The sequence below is a fragment of the Mus pahari genome, chromosome 6 (assembly GCF_900095145.1).
Source record: "Mus pahari chromosome 6, PAHARI_EIJ_v1.1, whole genome shotgun sequence".
Lineage (NCBI taxonomy): Eukaryota > Metazoa > Chordata > Mammalia > Rodentia > Muridae > Mus > Mus pahari.
Window position 1 is genome coordinate 67700401 of NC_034595.1, and position 14064 is coordinate 67714464.

The following is a 14064-nucleotide window of genomic DNA, read 5'->3' on the forward strand; positions in this document are numbered from 1 at the left end:
TATATATATATATATATATATATATATATATATATATACATATATTGTAGTTGTTGTTGTTGTTTTGTTTTGTTTTTTTGAGACAGGGTTTTTCTGTATAGCTCTGGCTATCCTGGAACTCACTCTGTAGACCAGGCTGGCCTCGAACTCAGAAACCTGCCTGCCTCTGCCTCCCAAGTGCTGGGATTACCCGGCTCATATGCATATAATTAAAAGTAATAAAACTTTAAAAATTTTTTTTGATTTGGGTCTTACTATGTTGCCCTGACTGGCCTGAAACACTAAAAAGTTTAGTATGGTTTTCCCCAAATCTTGTTTTACAAACAGTCCTGATTTCAAAAACAAAACAAAAACCAACTATCTTGCTGGACAGTGGGGATGTGCGATGCGCACTTTTATTCCCAGCACTTGGGAGGCAAAGATGTTTCCTCACAGATATGTCTGTTGTCATGAACTCGGTATTTTGTAGTCTATGAATTTAACACAGTAATGCACAGGATTTGTCAACAGAGCAGAACCTGCCCAAAGATGCAAGTTCTCTTATCAAAAAGTGACTTCTGGAAGAATATTGGGAATTGGGCAAAGAAACATTTGAGTCCTCTTAGTTCATATCAAGTTAGATCAGAGCTTTGTCTGTCTCTAAACTGATAATTATCTAAAATATGTACAATATAAATAAGGCGAGAGATTGTATTGGATAATATAATATAATAATTAGATAGTGATCACACTGGCAGTGTTTCCTTCCGCACATTATATGGTTTGACCAATTTGGTAAGTTGAAAATCTAGATGTAAAAAGACCCAGTAATTGGCATTTCTGAATACCTCTGATGGCTATTTGGAGAAATGGTTGGGTTTATTTTGTTTTTAAATCTATGGTCAAGCGAGATTTATAAAATCTTTAAAGGACTTAAAAAGGTTAGGTGTGGTGTGATATGCCTATAGTCTGAGCTGCTTAGAAGACTGAGATAGGGGACTGTTTAGGTCAGAGACAACCTGGGAAGCCTAGTAATTTTCTTATCTATGTAATAAAAAGACTTGTAGGCATGTTATTGTAGGCAGTGACAAATTAATATCTAAATTATATTTAAGGAATTTACTCTCAAGGTCTTTGATTGATATTCATTAGCAGTTATGTGTGGCTGGTTTTGCCTCTTCTAATTATGTGTTTTGTTTTATTTTGTTTTCCCTCAGAGATTGGCAGACTCAAGTGGCCTTTTTAATGTTTGAGTAATGATGGAGATGGACCCAAATTAGAAAGTGATTTCTCCAATAAAGCAGTAGAAGATTCTTCATATCACTTCTGGAAGCTCAGTCCAGTTTTGGGGAAGGAGGAGAACAAGTGAAATACAGAAAATTAATAAGAAGAAAACCTCATTTTGGAATTCTCTTTTCTCCTTGACCCTTATCTTTTCTACTTATAATTTTGCTTTGAATGTATAAATAGTAAAGACCAAAGAAATAGGGATATATATTTAGGAGCTTTATACCAAGAAATTTGCCTTGAAAGCTGCTATTCTGTGGCAGGAAAACGTTATCAAGTTTCTGTTGGATTCCTTTTTTCAAAAAACAAGAGTTCCAGGGTTAGATTCTGAGGGTGAAAACGGATGAAAGCGCATATACCTGCACACTGCTTTAAGCAGTCCTGTGAGATAATGGGATCTGTGCTGTGAACGCTTTTGTCGTGGATAGTTTGCCACTGGAATTGATTGCGCAGAAGCTCTCTTACAGTGCTTTACTATTACATTTGTGACCTGTCACCTTGATGACATTTCTTGCCCATATCGGAGACCATTTGTCCTTCTAGCCATGACCTTGTTATGAACAGTGTTTGCACTCACTGTGCAGATGTCCATGTTTTGCCTATTTAAGCAACATTACAGTGCCATTACTCAAGGCAGTTGAATGAGGTGAACATAGACATAGCTTCCCCCCCTTTCCCCCCTTTTTTAAATGTAACAAATAACCTTTTATGTTCCCCTTCCCCCCCTTCCCCTCCCCCTCCCCCCTTTGGAAAAGTGTCGGGAACCAGGTATTCAGAATGAGCCATTGAGAGGATTAAGAGGGTGGGCCACACAGAGCTGGGGGTTTTGTGCTTCATCACAAGGCGTGCTGCTGGCCAGGCTATTTTAGCATCCTTCTTAGAAGAAAACCTCGTGGAAGATACAGGTGGCAACTTTGGATACAGGATCACAGAGGTGACACTCTGAGGGTAACTATCATTCATGGGTCTTAACCTTTGGAGAAAACATAAATGGGTTATATGTCATGAAAAAAATGTCTTGTTGTGTTGTGAAGTATTTAATTTTCGGGGAATACCAGTAATTCAGGTACAGCAGTGAATCTCAGGAAAACTGGTACAAGTTCATATGTGAGAGGATGTTCCTAAGGTAAATGGAAAAGCTCTGAGAGGCTCTGTAGCAGTGACCTACTTAATGCTTCGACCCTTATTATCAGTAACCTTCTTAATTCTTCGTCCTTTAATATAGTTAAATATTAATAAATATTCCTCGTGGTATCTTCCTATCATAAAATTATTTTTATAATTTTGCTGCTGTTATGAATTATAATATAAATATCTGTTAAAACCCTTGTAAAAGTGTCTCTTGACTACTAATGGGGTCTTGTCCCACAGGTCAAGAACCACTGTTCTATATGTGTTTATGATAGTGTTTTTGTTTTGTCTTTTTAGGCAAAAACTCAATGTATTTGCTTCCTTCCTGTAGCATTCTTTATTTCCACCATATTTGTGTTATTTAGAATTCTTGAGATTTGACATCTTGAAAAGTAGTCTGGAGAGTTTTCTGGGTTTAAATCTTTTATAAAGGGGGACTGTAGGTTAATCACAGACTCCTTCATACACTGGTGTCATACTATTAGAATCATGAGTGGTTTGAGTTCTTGTTTAGATCCTGGCCATGAGGTTGGATGCCTCATCTTGCTAAAAAGACACTGGACCTAAATGGCGCAGCATGACTTTGTTCCTGCTTGGCTAAATTTCTCAACGCCACAATCAGCTAAGGTACTGTCTTCATCCCTGTGCTAACTACCCAGACCTAACGGTGCTGTTCATCCTGAGTGGGGTTTGGCTTCTGTTTTGTGTTTCAGGCTGTGTTGCTGTTCTTGTTTTAGTTATTTTGATGAAAGAGGGTTATATTTTGTTTTTCATATATGTCCAACTTTTCCTTGGGATTTCACATGTATTCATAGACTTTCCATTCCCTTAAGAACATATAGATAGCCGAGCGTGTTGGCGCACGCCTTTAATCCCAGCACTTGGGAGGCAGAGGCAGGTGGATTTCTGAGTTCGAGGCCAACCTGGTCTACAAAGTGAGTTCCAGGACAACAAAAAACGTTACTTCATGGTGAACAGAAACACACACACACACACACACACACACACACACACACACACACACACAAACAAAAAAAAAATAAAATTAAAAAAAAAAAAAAAACAACGTATAGATAGTTGGCTAGAGAGATGGCAAGAACAGTTAAGATCATTCTGTGCTCTTGTAGAGGACACAGGTTTGACATCCAGAATCCACAAGGTAGCTCAGAACCATCCATAGCTTAGTTCCAGGGGATCTGACTCCCCTTTTCAGTCTTTCTGGGCACCAGGCATGCATGTGGTATGTGTAGCTACATAACATTCAGGCAAGACATTTATACATGTAAAATAAATCTAAAAATGTCTTAAGGAAAAAGTGTATGAATAATCATTCAGTTCATATTAATATGTACCTTAATGCTAGTGTCTCTGTTTTTCTAAAGGTGTATGTGCACAGATGTGCAAATGCCCTTGTTGAAGGTCTTTGAAAAATGATGGGTGCAAGTCTGTATTTACAGGCTAAGGAAATGTGGAATCTTGGTTTTTCTGTTGTCAGGGCAAAAACCCAAAAAGGTCCCTGTTCAATGAAGGTTGAATGCTAGTTGTGCCTTCTCCTCACATTCATGTAGATATTTCCAGAAATATTCAGGGAGAGTCTTTGCAGCTCAGTTCACTGACCCCTCATAATCATATTTAAGATTCGCAGTTTTAGATATCCCATGCTCTAATGAAGCTGGCAAATCAACCATAGGTCTCACTTACAGGTAAAGGATATATAGAAACCTGGGGAGAAGGCTGTTTGTAAATTGCTTGCTGCACAAACATGATGAAGTTTGCCCCACCTTCACTTAAAACCTGGGAAAAGTACAGCAGCCCATCAGTATTTCCAGTGTTAATACCAATACTGGGGCAGTATAAACAGGATTCCTTAAGCAAGTTTTACCAGCTGAGTAAGCAAACTCCAGGTTCAGTGATACTTCCTGCCTTGGTACATAAAGTAGAAGGGAAAGCAAAGCAGAAGATATATATTATATCAACTCCAGGCCTCTGTATGCTCACAAATGCCCATTCACATACATACCCACTCATATACACATCCAGAAAAGAGGTTTAGAATAAAAATTTATGGAATAGGAATATTAGAACTAATCTATGATTATTTAAAAGCTTCTTTCTCTTGTTTATGTAAATTTAAAGACTTAATCTCCCTGAATTTTTTTCTTCTCATGAATAAATAAGTAAATAGGGCTGATACTAAAATTACAGTATTGCCATAAATATGAAATAATGTTTAGAAGTATTTTAAAACTATGGTAACACATTAGTAGTGGATCTTGGCTGTCATCCCAGTACTCTAAAAGCTGAGGCAGGAGGATTGCCATGAGTCCGATGTCTTAACTGTGGGCCTTTCTATGCCTGCCCTTACTCCTGAATAATGCCATGGAGGCCTGTGTTTATTCACAGTGCTTTCACTGTTCCCCAACTTGCTGTTAACTTTTATTAACCTGTTGGTACTATCCTGTGTCTGCGGTTGCTTAGTTACCGCTCCTCAGTTCCATACATAAACTTCTAAGTCTTTCTACCTCTGACTTTTTCCTAGCGTTCCTTTCTCTTGGCTGGATATCTTACCTTCTAGTCTACCTTTGCTATAGGCCATAGGCTTTTTATTTTAACCAATTAGAAGGTACCTTAGGCAGGCAGGAAAGGACAGAGACACATGTTCACACAGTACATATAAACATCCCTAAACTGGGTTATATAAGTAGTTCTGAGTTATAGAATAAGACCCTAACTCAAAAGACAAAAGTTGTAGTAAACTGGTTATGATAGCTCACATCTAAAATACACTTTGTTTGTTTGTTTGTTTGTTTGTTTAGTTTTGAGACAGGGTCTCCCCATGTAGCTGGCTCCAAACTCATGGCAGTCATATCTCGGTCTTAGTACTGATATTATAGACATTGTACTACCACAACAACTATTTTTGAACCACTGATTTAGAGCCCAATAAGCTACTGAAAGAAACTGAATCTTTGCCTCTCTACACTTTATGTTAGTCATCTACAGCCACCTTTGACAAACACGGAGAGCACCTATCCCGTGGAGAAGGTAGATTTGGAATAAGCCGTCGTCGACATAATTCCTCTGATGGCTTTTTTAACAATGGACCTCTACGGACTACAGGAGGTGAGTTATATCCAGCTGTTGTGACCATATATTTAAACTGCTGCTTAGAGCAAGGCACGGTAGTGAACACTTAATGCCAACATTCACAAGACAGGCAAGTGTATCTCTAGCCTAATCTACCTATTTCCAAGTGAGACAGGGCTAAATAAGTAGACCATGTCTCAGACCAAAATAAAAACAATAATGAACTGCTATTTACACTAAATCAGACTGATGTATGCCAATAATCCAGAAATAGCCATTACCTAGTTTCTACACCTGTTTCTCTGAAACATCTTTTCAGTTGAAAAACTAATTTAGAAAGGCTGGGGATTTAGCTCAGTGGTACGCACACTTTTCCTCAGTAGGAGCTCTAGCACCAGAAGACTGGGAGAATTGCCTCACAGAGAATGGTGCATTTATGGGTTTCTTTGTGTAGATTTCTCATTTAAAATGTTTCCTAAAGGCATTTTGGAAATAACTTTGACCAAATCAGGAAGCATATAGTCCAGTTATTCTGAATTTATAAGAAACAGATAACTAATACCTTACTTTTTCTTGCTATTTTAGATTCTTGGCACCAACCCTCCCTATTCCGCCATGATTCTGTTGACTCTGGTGTCTCTAAGGGAGCGTATGCTGGAACCACAGGGAATCTATCTGGTTGGCATGGCTCTTCCCGAGGTCATGATGGTATGAGCCAACGTAGTGGAGGTAGTACAGGAAACCACCGACACTGGAATGGCAGCTTCCATTCCCGGAAAGGCTGTGCCTTTCAAGAAAAAACACCAACTGAGATTAGGGAAGAAAAAAAAGAGGATAAAGTAGAAAAGTTGCAGTTCGAAGAGGAAGACTTTGTAAGTATAACGCTTTTAAGTGCGTAGTTAAAAGCAAACAGTGTCTTTTTTAAAGCACAGGACCCTAATTAATATATTTATTTGCAAAAGGGTCTCTGTGTAGACCAGGCTGACCTCAAACTCATAGAGATATGCCTGTCTCTGCTTCTAGAATTAAAGATGTGGGCCACTGTGGTTAGCTCAGGACTCATGTGAATTTTTTTCTGTCTCTTCAGTCACCTTTATCATAAAAGTTTGTTTTCCCTGGATTTTGCTCTTTGTAAAATAACTATGGTTTTTTTGTTTTTTGTTTTTTGTTTGTTTGTTTGTTTGTTTCAAGACAGGGTTTCTCTGTATAGCCCTGGCTGTCCTGGAACTCACTTTGTAGACCAGGCTGGCCTCAAACTCAGATATTCGCCTGCCTCTGCCTCCGGAGTGCTGGGATTAAAGGCGTGCGCCACTACGCCCGGCTTAAAATAACTATGTTTTGGCTATTAACTATAGTCAGTGAAATTTAGTGCTTTCTTTATTCTAATTCTTTATTATATATGTGAGTGTGAATGCATCTATGGTATGTACATGTATTGAGAACAACTGGAGTTGGTTTTTTTCCTTCCACCGTGGGGATTCTGGGAATTAAAATAAGTTATATTAGGTTTGATGATAGGGACCCTTACTTACTGAGCCATCTTGCTGAACCTAAGAACATCCTTTAAAAATTAACTATAGGGACTCAGCTGTTAAGAGCACTGACTACTCTTCCATAGGTCCTGAGTTCAAATCCCAGAAACCACATGGTGGCTCACAACCATCTCTACTGGAATTGATGCCCTCTTCTGGTACTCAAATACATAAAATAAATAAATCTTTTTTAAAAAATTAATTATAATATGTGAGCTTGTGAATGCACACATTATATATATGTGTGGCCTTGCATGCAATAGTCCTCCAGATCGCAGTACAAATTTATAGTTCTTCCACCTTCACCTGAGTTCCAGGTCTATCCATCCATCTCTGTATCTGCAGGCTACATCTCTTGCCTCTCACTTCTCCTAGAGTCCATATCTCTTGCAGGAAGTTCTGCCTTCCAGTACCTGTACAACTATTAGCTGTCAGCTCTTTATTAAAACCAATCAGTAAAATTCTAGATTGCCTTAGACAGGTGAGGAAGAGTGAATATTTATAAAATATGAAGCCAGTGTTGGACCATTAGCTTTCTACCAGTACAGAATTAACAACTGAATATACAGAGACATCTTCACATGGTGTACCCCAGCAAGTATCTGTGATACAGCTCAGTGATAGGGTTCATTAAGTAATTTCCTGGTTCCAGTAGATTACTTAATGGAATCAGGAACTAGGAGTGCTTAGATTAAAGGCAGAGTTCTTGTCTATTACCTACAGAGTACTTGATAAATGTAATGATATGGATCTATGTATGAACTAACAAAATACAACATATAATAACTGATATAATAGTCCCTAAACTGGAGGTATTATATAACAACTTCTGATGAGAAAATAAGAAAAACACATCTCAATGTACTAATGTTTTAGTTTTTGAAACACTAGCATTGCTATTTGCAGAGTCTTAGGTGTATATTGTACATAGGATAAAGTAGGTAGAGAGGATCATCCTCCTATCCCAGAGGATGTAAACCTACTGGCCTAGAGGTTTGGGCAGCAGAAGGCTCCATGAGTAAGAACACTGGCCACTATTGCAGAGGACACAGTTCAGTTCCCAGCATTCATCCAGTGGCTAAAAATCATTTGTGACTCTAGTTCCAGGAAATTCAACACCTTTTTCTGACTTACACATACACTAGGCATACACATTGTATACAGACATGTATGCAGGCAAAACACCCATTAATATAAAACAAAAACCCAAACTTAAAAACAACTTTAACTGGGTTAGGTATTTCAATACATTATTAGGTATTTGTCTTTAAAAACTTGGGGTAGTGCTATAAAAATTTAAAAATAGAAGTTGATCCCCAAATTAGTAAACAACCTAGTACATAGATCATAGTATTAAAACACATTTCTAAACAAGATGTTTATGAAATAAAAGGTTGGGGGTTTTTTTATGGGCCTTTTTGTTTGTTTGTTTGTTTGTTTGTTTTTGGAGACAGGGCTTCTCTGTATAGCCCTGGCTGTCCTGGAACTCACTCTGTAGACCAGGCTGACCTCAAACTCAGAAATCTGCCTGCCTCTGCCTCCCGACTGCTGGGATTAAAGGCGTGCGCCACCACGCCCGGCTTACATAGGAAATATTTAAAGACTACTAGGGCTCTATCAAAAAGATTCATGGACCAATGAGCTGACTCCATGTATTGAGTTGCCTGCCACCAAACTAGATTACCTAAATTCAATTCCCTAGACCCATGTCAAAGGGCAGATGTGACCCTAACAAGTTGTCTCCTGACCTACACATTCACTGAGTCAAACATGTTCCTATACACAGACTACAAAGTCAGCACTAGCTTACAAAATAAGAATATGAAGAGGGGTGGAGACAGGTGGCTGAGTAGTCAAGAGCAGCTGCTGCTCCTGCAGAGGACTTGACTTCGGTGTCTAGCATCCACATCAGGTGGCCAGCAACCTCTGAAAGTCCAGCTTCAGGAGGATATAAGCCATTTGTCCACAGGCACACAAGCATACACATAATAAAAAGTAAAGATCATGATTGGGCATGGTGGTGCACACCTTTATCTTAGCACTTGGGAAGCAAAGACAAGTGGATCTCTTGAACTTGAGGTCAGCTTGGTGTACATTGTGAGTTCCATGTCTTATAGCCAAGGCTATAAGAGATAACAGATAACAAAAGGTCAAAGAGGTTATTTAAAGTCACTTAAAGATAACTATAATGGTTTACAAAGTGTACCCAGTTTAATCAGTTATATACTTGCTTTAACGAGTAGTAAAAGAACTTTGGGTATTATTTGCTTTCGTGGGTTTCAGTGGTGTGTGTATCCATGTGTGTGGCTTAGCCAGCACGTAGAGCTCAGAACTTTCCGTTCTTTCTTTCTATCTTGGGATATTGGGATTTTACTTGACTCATCACACTTGCATAGCAAGCTTTTTACTACTGACCCATTGTTCCAGCCTAGTTGTCTATATCATTTTGAAAATATGTTTTTAAAAACTCAAGTTGTGCCGGGAAGTGGTGGCGTACACCTTTGGTGCCAGCACTTCGGAGGCAGAGGCAGGTGGATTTCTGAGTTCGAGGCCAGCCTGGGCTATATAGAGAAACTCTGTCTTCAAAAACCAAAACCAAACAAACAAACCAAAACCCTCAAGTTGCTAGATAGATGGGTCAGAGGTGTAAAAATGCTTACTGCTCCTCCTGAGGACTCACATTTGGTTGGCAGCACCACATTGGGTAGATCACAACCCTCATTTACTCCATATCCAAAGGATTTAATGTCCTCTTCTGTCCTCTTCAGACACTTGCACTCAGGTGCAAATACACATAAATACATCATTTAGAAATTAAAACAGTTGGGAGATGGCTTAGCGGTAAGAGCACTGGCTACTCTTCCAGAGAAGAGGAAAAGGAAAGAAAGTAGCCTTTTTTAATCTCTTAATGCAGTTTCTATTCTGGACATCCCTTCTATCCTCTACATAATTACTTAAGTCTGAGCTAAACTTGGTATGGAATTATTGAGCCTTCAATTCTAATCATACATTTCCAGCTTTGGAATTAGTCTTTGAGGACAAGTTTCAGTCATCACCTGTAATTTCTCATTTCTCTGCCAGGAATGATCCATTCATCTCTCATGTGTTTTTATCATAGTATGATATTTTCTTGGCTACTGCTATCTTTGTGATAGTCCTGTAAGGACAGGGGCTTTTTAAATTGCCTTTGTATTCCTCATACAGTCATGTAATGTGGCTTTCTTCTACTCTAATGCAGTCTTAGAACTTCAGTGAATACCATGCATTTCACTGACACCATTACTCTCCTTAATTCTGAGGAAACCAACCCATATTTTTTTTTTTTTAAAGACATTTATTTATTATATGTAAGTAAATGGTAGTTGTCTTCAGACATACCAGAAGAGGGCATCAGATCTCATTACGGGTGGTTGTGAGCCACCATGTGGTTGTGGGTAACCGAACTCAGGACCTCTGGAAGAGCAGTCTCTCCACCCCCCAACAACCCATATTCTTGTTCTGTGGCTTTTATGCCTTCTTTTTTCATACTCACCCTATAGAAAGATGGGAAACTGCATGTTTATATGTTATGTATATTTATATGTATAAGAATCCTATGACAAAGGAAATAAAATTCAAGATACAAATAACACAGTGCCTGTTATTTCAACATACTACTTGTTACATTTTTAATATAGTACTAAATTGGTTGGATAATAATTACTTGGTAGCTTCTGTGGTGATGGCTACTTTGAAAAATACTCAAGTAATGAGCTTTTTGTATCAACCATTTATATCCTTTTTTTCCTAGCCTTCTTTGAATCCAGAGGCTGGCAAACAGAATCAGCTGTGCAGACCAGTTGGGACCCCTTCTGGAGTGTGGGGTAGGTACATTTGACTATATTAAAAATACAGCTGAGAGAAAAATTCTTCCTCCTTTTTTAAAATTTTGTTCTCAATTTTTGTATTTTCATCCTTTTGCCTGAAGACGCCAACACCAGTTAGCTATTCATTAAGATAGCTCTTTATCTACAAGATAGGAAAATACTCTATACCCATAAACCCATCCAAGCATAATAATGTTAGAAGACCCTAACTGGGACATGGGTTTTGCTGTTTGGTGGGTTTTCTGGCAGTTTGAGTAGTTTTAGCTTGAATTGTCTGCTTGTTTAATAATTTATTTTAAAGATTTGTTGATATTTAGGAGAGAGGTATGCCAGCATGTGTGCATTCATACCTGTGAATTCAGATGGCCTTGACGTCCAGACTAGGATGTTAGACTCTCTGGAGCCAGAGTTACAGGTGACCTGGGTCCTGACACCTGATCTGAGGCCTCCTGCTAGAGCAGTGTATCTGAGCAGTCTCACCAGCCCTGATGATTGCTGGTGCTAGTTTTTTGAGACAGGATCTCAGAGTTCCACCTGCCTCTACTTTTCTTGGGTGTGCCTGATGATCACCCTATCCATCTTACAAGCTCCCTTAGTACTGCTAATCTTTGTGTTGCAAGACTGATTTATAAATTTAGTGATTCATATGCTGGTTTTTGTTTGTTTTTTCTTACAGTTACCAAATGATACCTTTTTTTAAAACAAAAAGAAATAAAGGAATGGCTGTACCTTTAATTCCAGCACTTGGAAAACAGATAATAGCTGAATGTCTGTGAGTTCAAGGACAGCCTAGTCCCTATAGAGATTATAGTGGTATTCAGGCTGCTCAGATCTATAGAGAGAAGCCCTGTCTCTTAAAAAAAAAGACTGAGGGGTTGAAGAAATGGCTCAGTGGTTAAGAGTACTGACTCATCTTCTGGAGGACCAGGGTTTGATTGCCAGCACCCACATAGCATCTTATAATACTTGTAACTCCTACCTTCCTCTGGCCTTCTCAGGTACTAGGCATGCATGTGGTATGCAGACAAAACACTCATGTATAAGTAAATTTTAAAAATAAAATTTGAAAAATTTTACTATTTTTCCAGTGGTGTCGTTTGTATTGTTTTACTAAGGTATTTGGTGGCATGAGCACATGCTTGCGCATACAAAGGGAAAAGGTCAGCCTTGGGTGGTTTTCTTCAGGAGCTTTATTTTTCAACACTGTCTCATTTATCTGACGTTCATCGCATGTGCTAGAGTGGCTGGGTAGTAAATTCTAGGGACTCAACTGTCTTTCTGTTGCTAAGATTGCAAGCATTTGTAGCTTTTTTTTTTTTTTTTTAAACATGGGTTCTTGAGCTCATATACCTGTGCTGGCATGGTAAACCCATAGTATCTTTTTTCCAAGAATTTGTTAAATGAACACAAGGTAATATTTGTCCCCTGGTCTCAACTTCATCTCCTAGGTTGAACACGAGGCTATTGTTTAAACTGTTAGTTTTGCTTGTCAAAGGTGTGACCTTCCTTTGTGTCTCTACTCTTATATTTCACAGAAAATCCACCTAGTGCCAAGCAACCCTCAAAGATGCTAGTCATCAAAAAAATTTCCAAAGAGGATCCTGCTGCTGCCTTTTCTGCTGCATTCACCTCCTCAGGATCCCACCATGCAAATGGGAACAAAGTGTCAACAATGGTCCCAAGTGTCTATAAGAACTTGGTTCCTAAGCCTGCACCACCTCCCTCAAAGGTATGAGTTGCAGTCATTATAGGAATGTCAAGACAAAAGATTAGAAATAAGTCCGATGTATCTTTGACAAATTATTTGTCATGCCTGTTACATTTATAGAGTAATACTCCCATCACCAGACTCTGCCAATGCCAGCTTCATTTTTGTAAGCTTGATCCTTCTTGTTGTTTCCTTTAGTAACATTAACATCTGTCTTATCAGTCAGCCTGAATACTTGGCTGCAGCTTTCCTCTTTATCTTCCCTTATTCCCTTTAGCCAAGCAATTATCATAATTATTCTTTTTCTTTGTCCTTTTTTAGAGCTTTGTCACTTTGCACACCCTGTATTTCTTCATCTTTATATTTCACAGAACTGCTAAACTGATCATCCTTAAATAGTTGATACACTTGGCCACTTTGTCACATACCTGTACTCAGATACTCAGGAGGATGGTGCCTAAAAATCAATGGACTCTGTAAGACTTCAGGTCTGGTGTGTTACCAAGAGAATCCATCTGTAAGAGGGGGTGAAGGGATAGTGTATCATTCGACTTCTGTATCTGTTCAGTGCCTTCAAACTTTATTAGATTGTAAATATTTTTCTCTGAAGAGCCCCACACAGACGTTCTAGTCTGTTCTAACCTCTGTTACTACTGTTGCTCATTTTCACATCCCTTTAAAACTACAAAAACAAGCTCAGAGTGGTGATGCATGCATTCAATACTGCCACTTGGGCCACAAAGAATGATACCTGTCAGCAATCAATGATAAATATCTATTGTTTTGAATTGTGCGCAGGTATGTGTGTCTGTGTGCAGGTACTCTGGAAGTCTAGAGGCTCTAGATCTGCTGGGGCTGGATTTACATCCACATGGTGCTGGGAACCAAGCTCCTTTTGCAGGGCACCTAGCCCTATTAACTACTGCACCATCTCTCCAGTTCCCTGCCTCCTGCACTGCTGTGTCTCTCCACCCCCCACGCTCCATTGTTTGTTCAAGATGAGATGTGTGGCCCTGGTTCTGGAACTCACTCTGTACATCAGGCTGGCCTCAAACTCAGAGACCTGCCTACCTCTAATTGCTGAGTGCTAGGATTAAAGATATATGCCACCATGCTTGGGCCATAAGTATATTCCCTATTTTATTGCCCCCTTTTATTCTCTTTAAGTAGGAAGAAAGTACTTTTAATGCTCATGCCATTCTCTTTGTGACTCCTATTATATTATATTCATAAAAAGATTAGTCCTTATATCTCCATCATTGCATAACACGGAGTCTCTTTAGTTGCAGCACTTAGCACATGAGTTTATTTTCCTCTTTTACATGTACCCTTAAGGCTGAAAATACTCATTTCTAACACACTTTAAAAAACACTCAAGGGCTGGTGAGATGGCTCAGTGGGTAAGAGCACCCGACTGCTCTTCCAAAGGTGCAGAGTTCAAATCCCAGCAACCACATGGTGGCTCACAACCATC

The 14064-nt window shown here is 39.0% G+C and overlaps 1 protein-coding gene across 1 annotated transcript in view; it reads left to right on the forward strand.

The window, feature by feature from the left end:
• Gpbp1l1 (GC-rich promoter binding protein 1 like 1) overlaps positions 1-14064 on the forward strand; it is a 39603-nt gene that overhangs the window by 10154 nt on the left and 15385 nt on the right. Inside the window, exons 2-7 of the mRNA XM_021200224.2 lie at positions 1197-2214; positions 2912-3024; positions 5391-5520; positions 6070-6356; positions 10807-10879; positions 12418-12611. Coding sequence (XP_021055883.1) covers positions 2965-3024; positions 5391-5520; positions 6070-6356; positions 10807-10879; positions 12418-12611 — 744 coding nt within the window. The 5' untranslated portion in view covers positions 1197-2214; positions 2912-2964. The remainder of the gene's footprint in view (positions 1-1196; positions 2215-2911; positions 3025-5390; positions 5521-6069; positions 6357-10806; positions 10880-12417; positions 12612-14064) is intronic.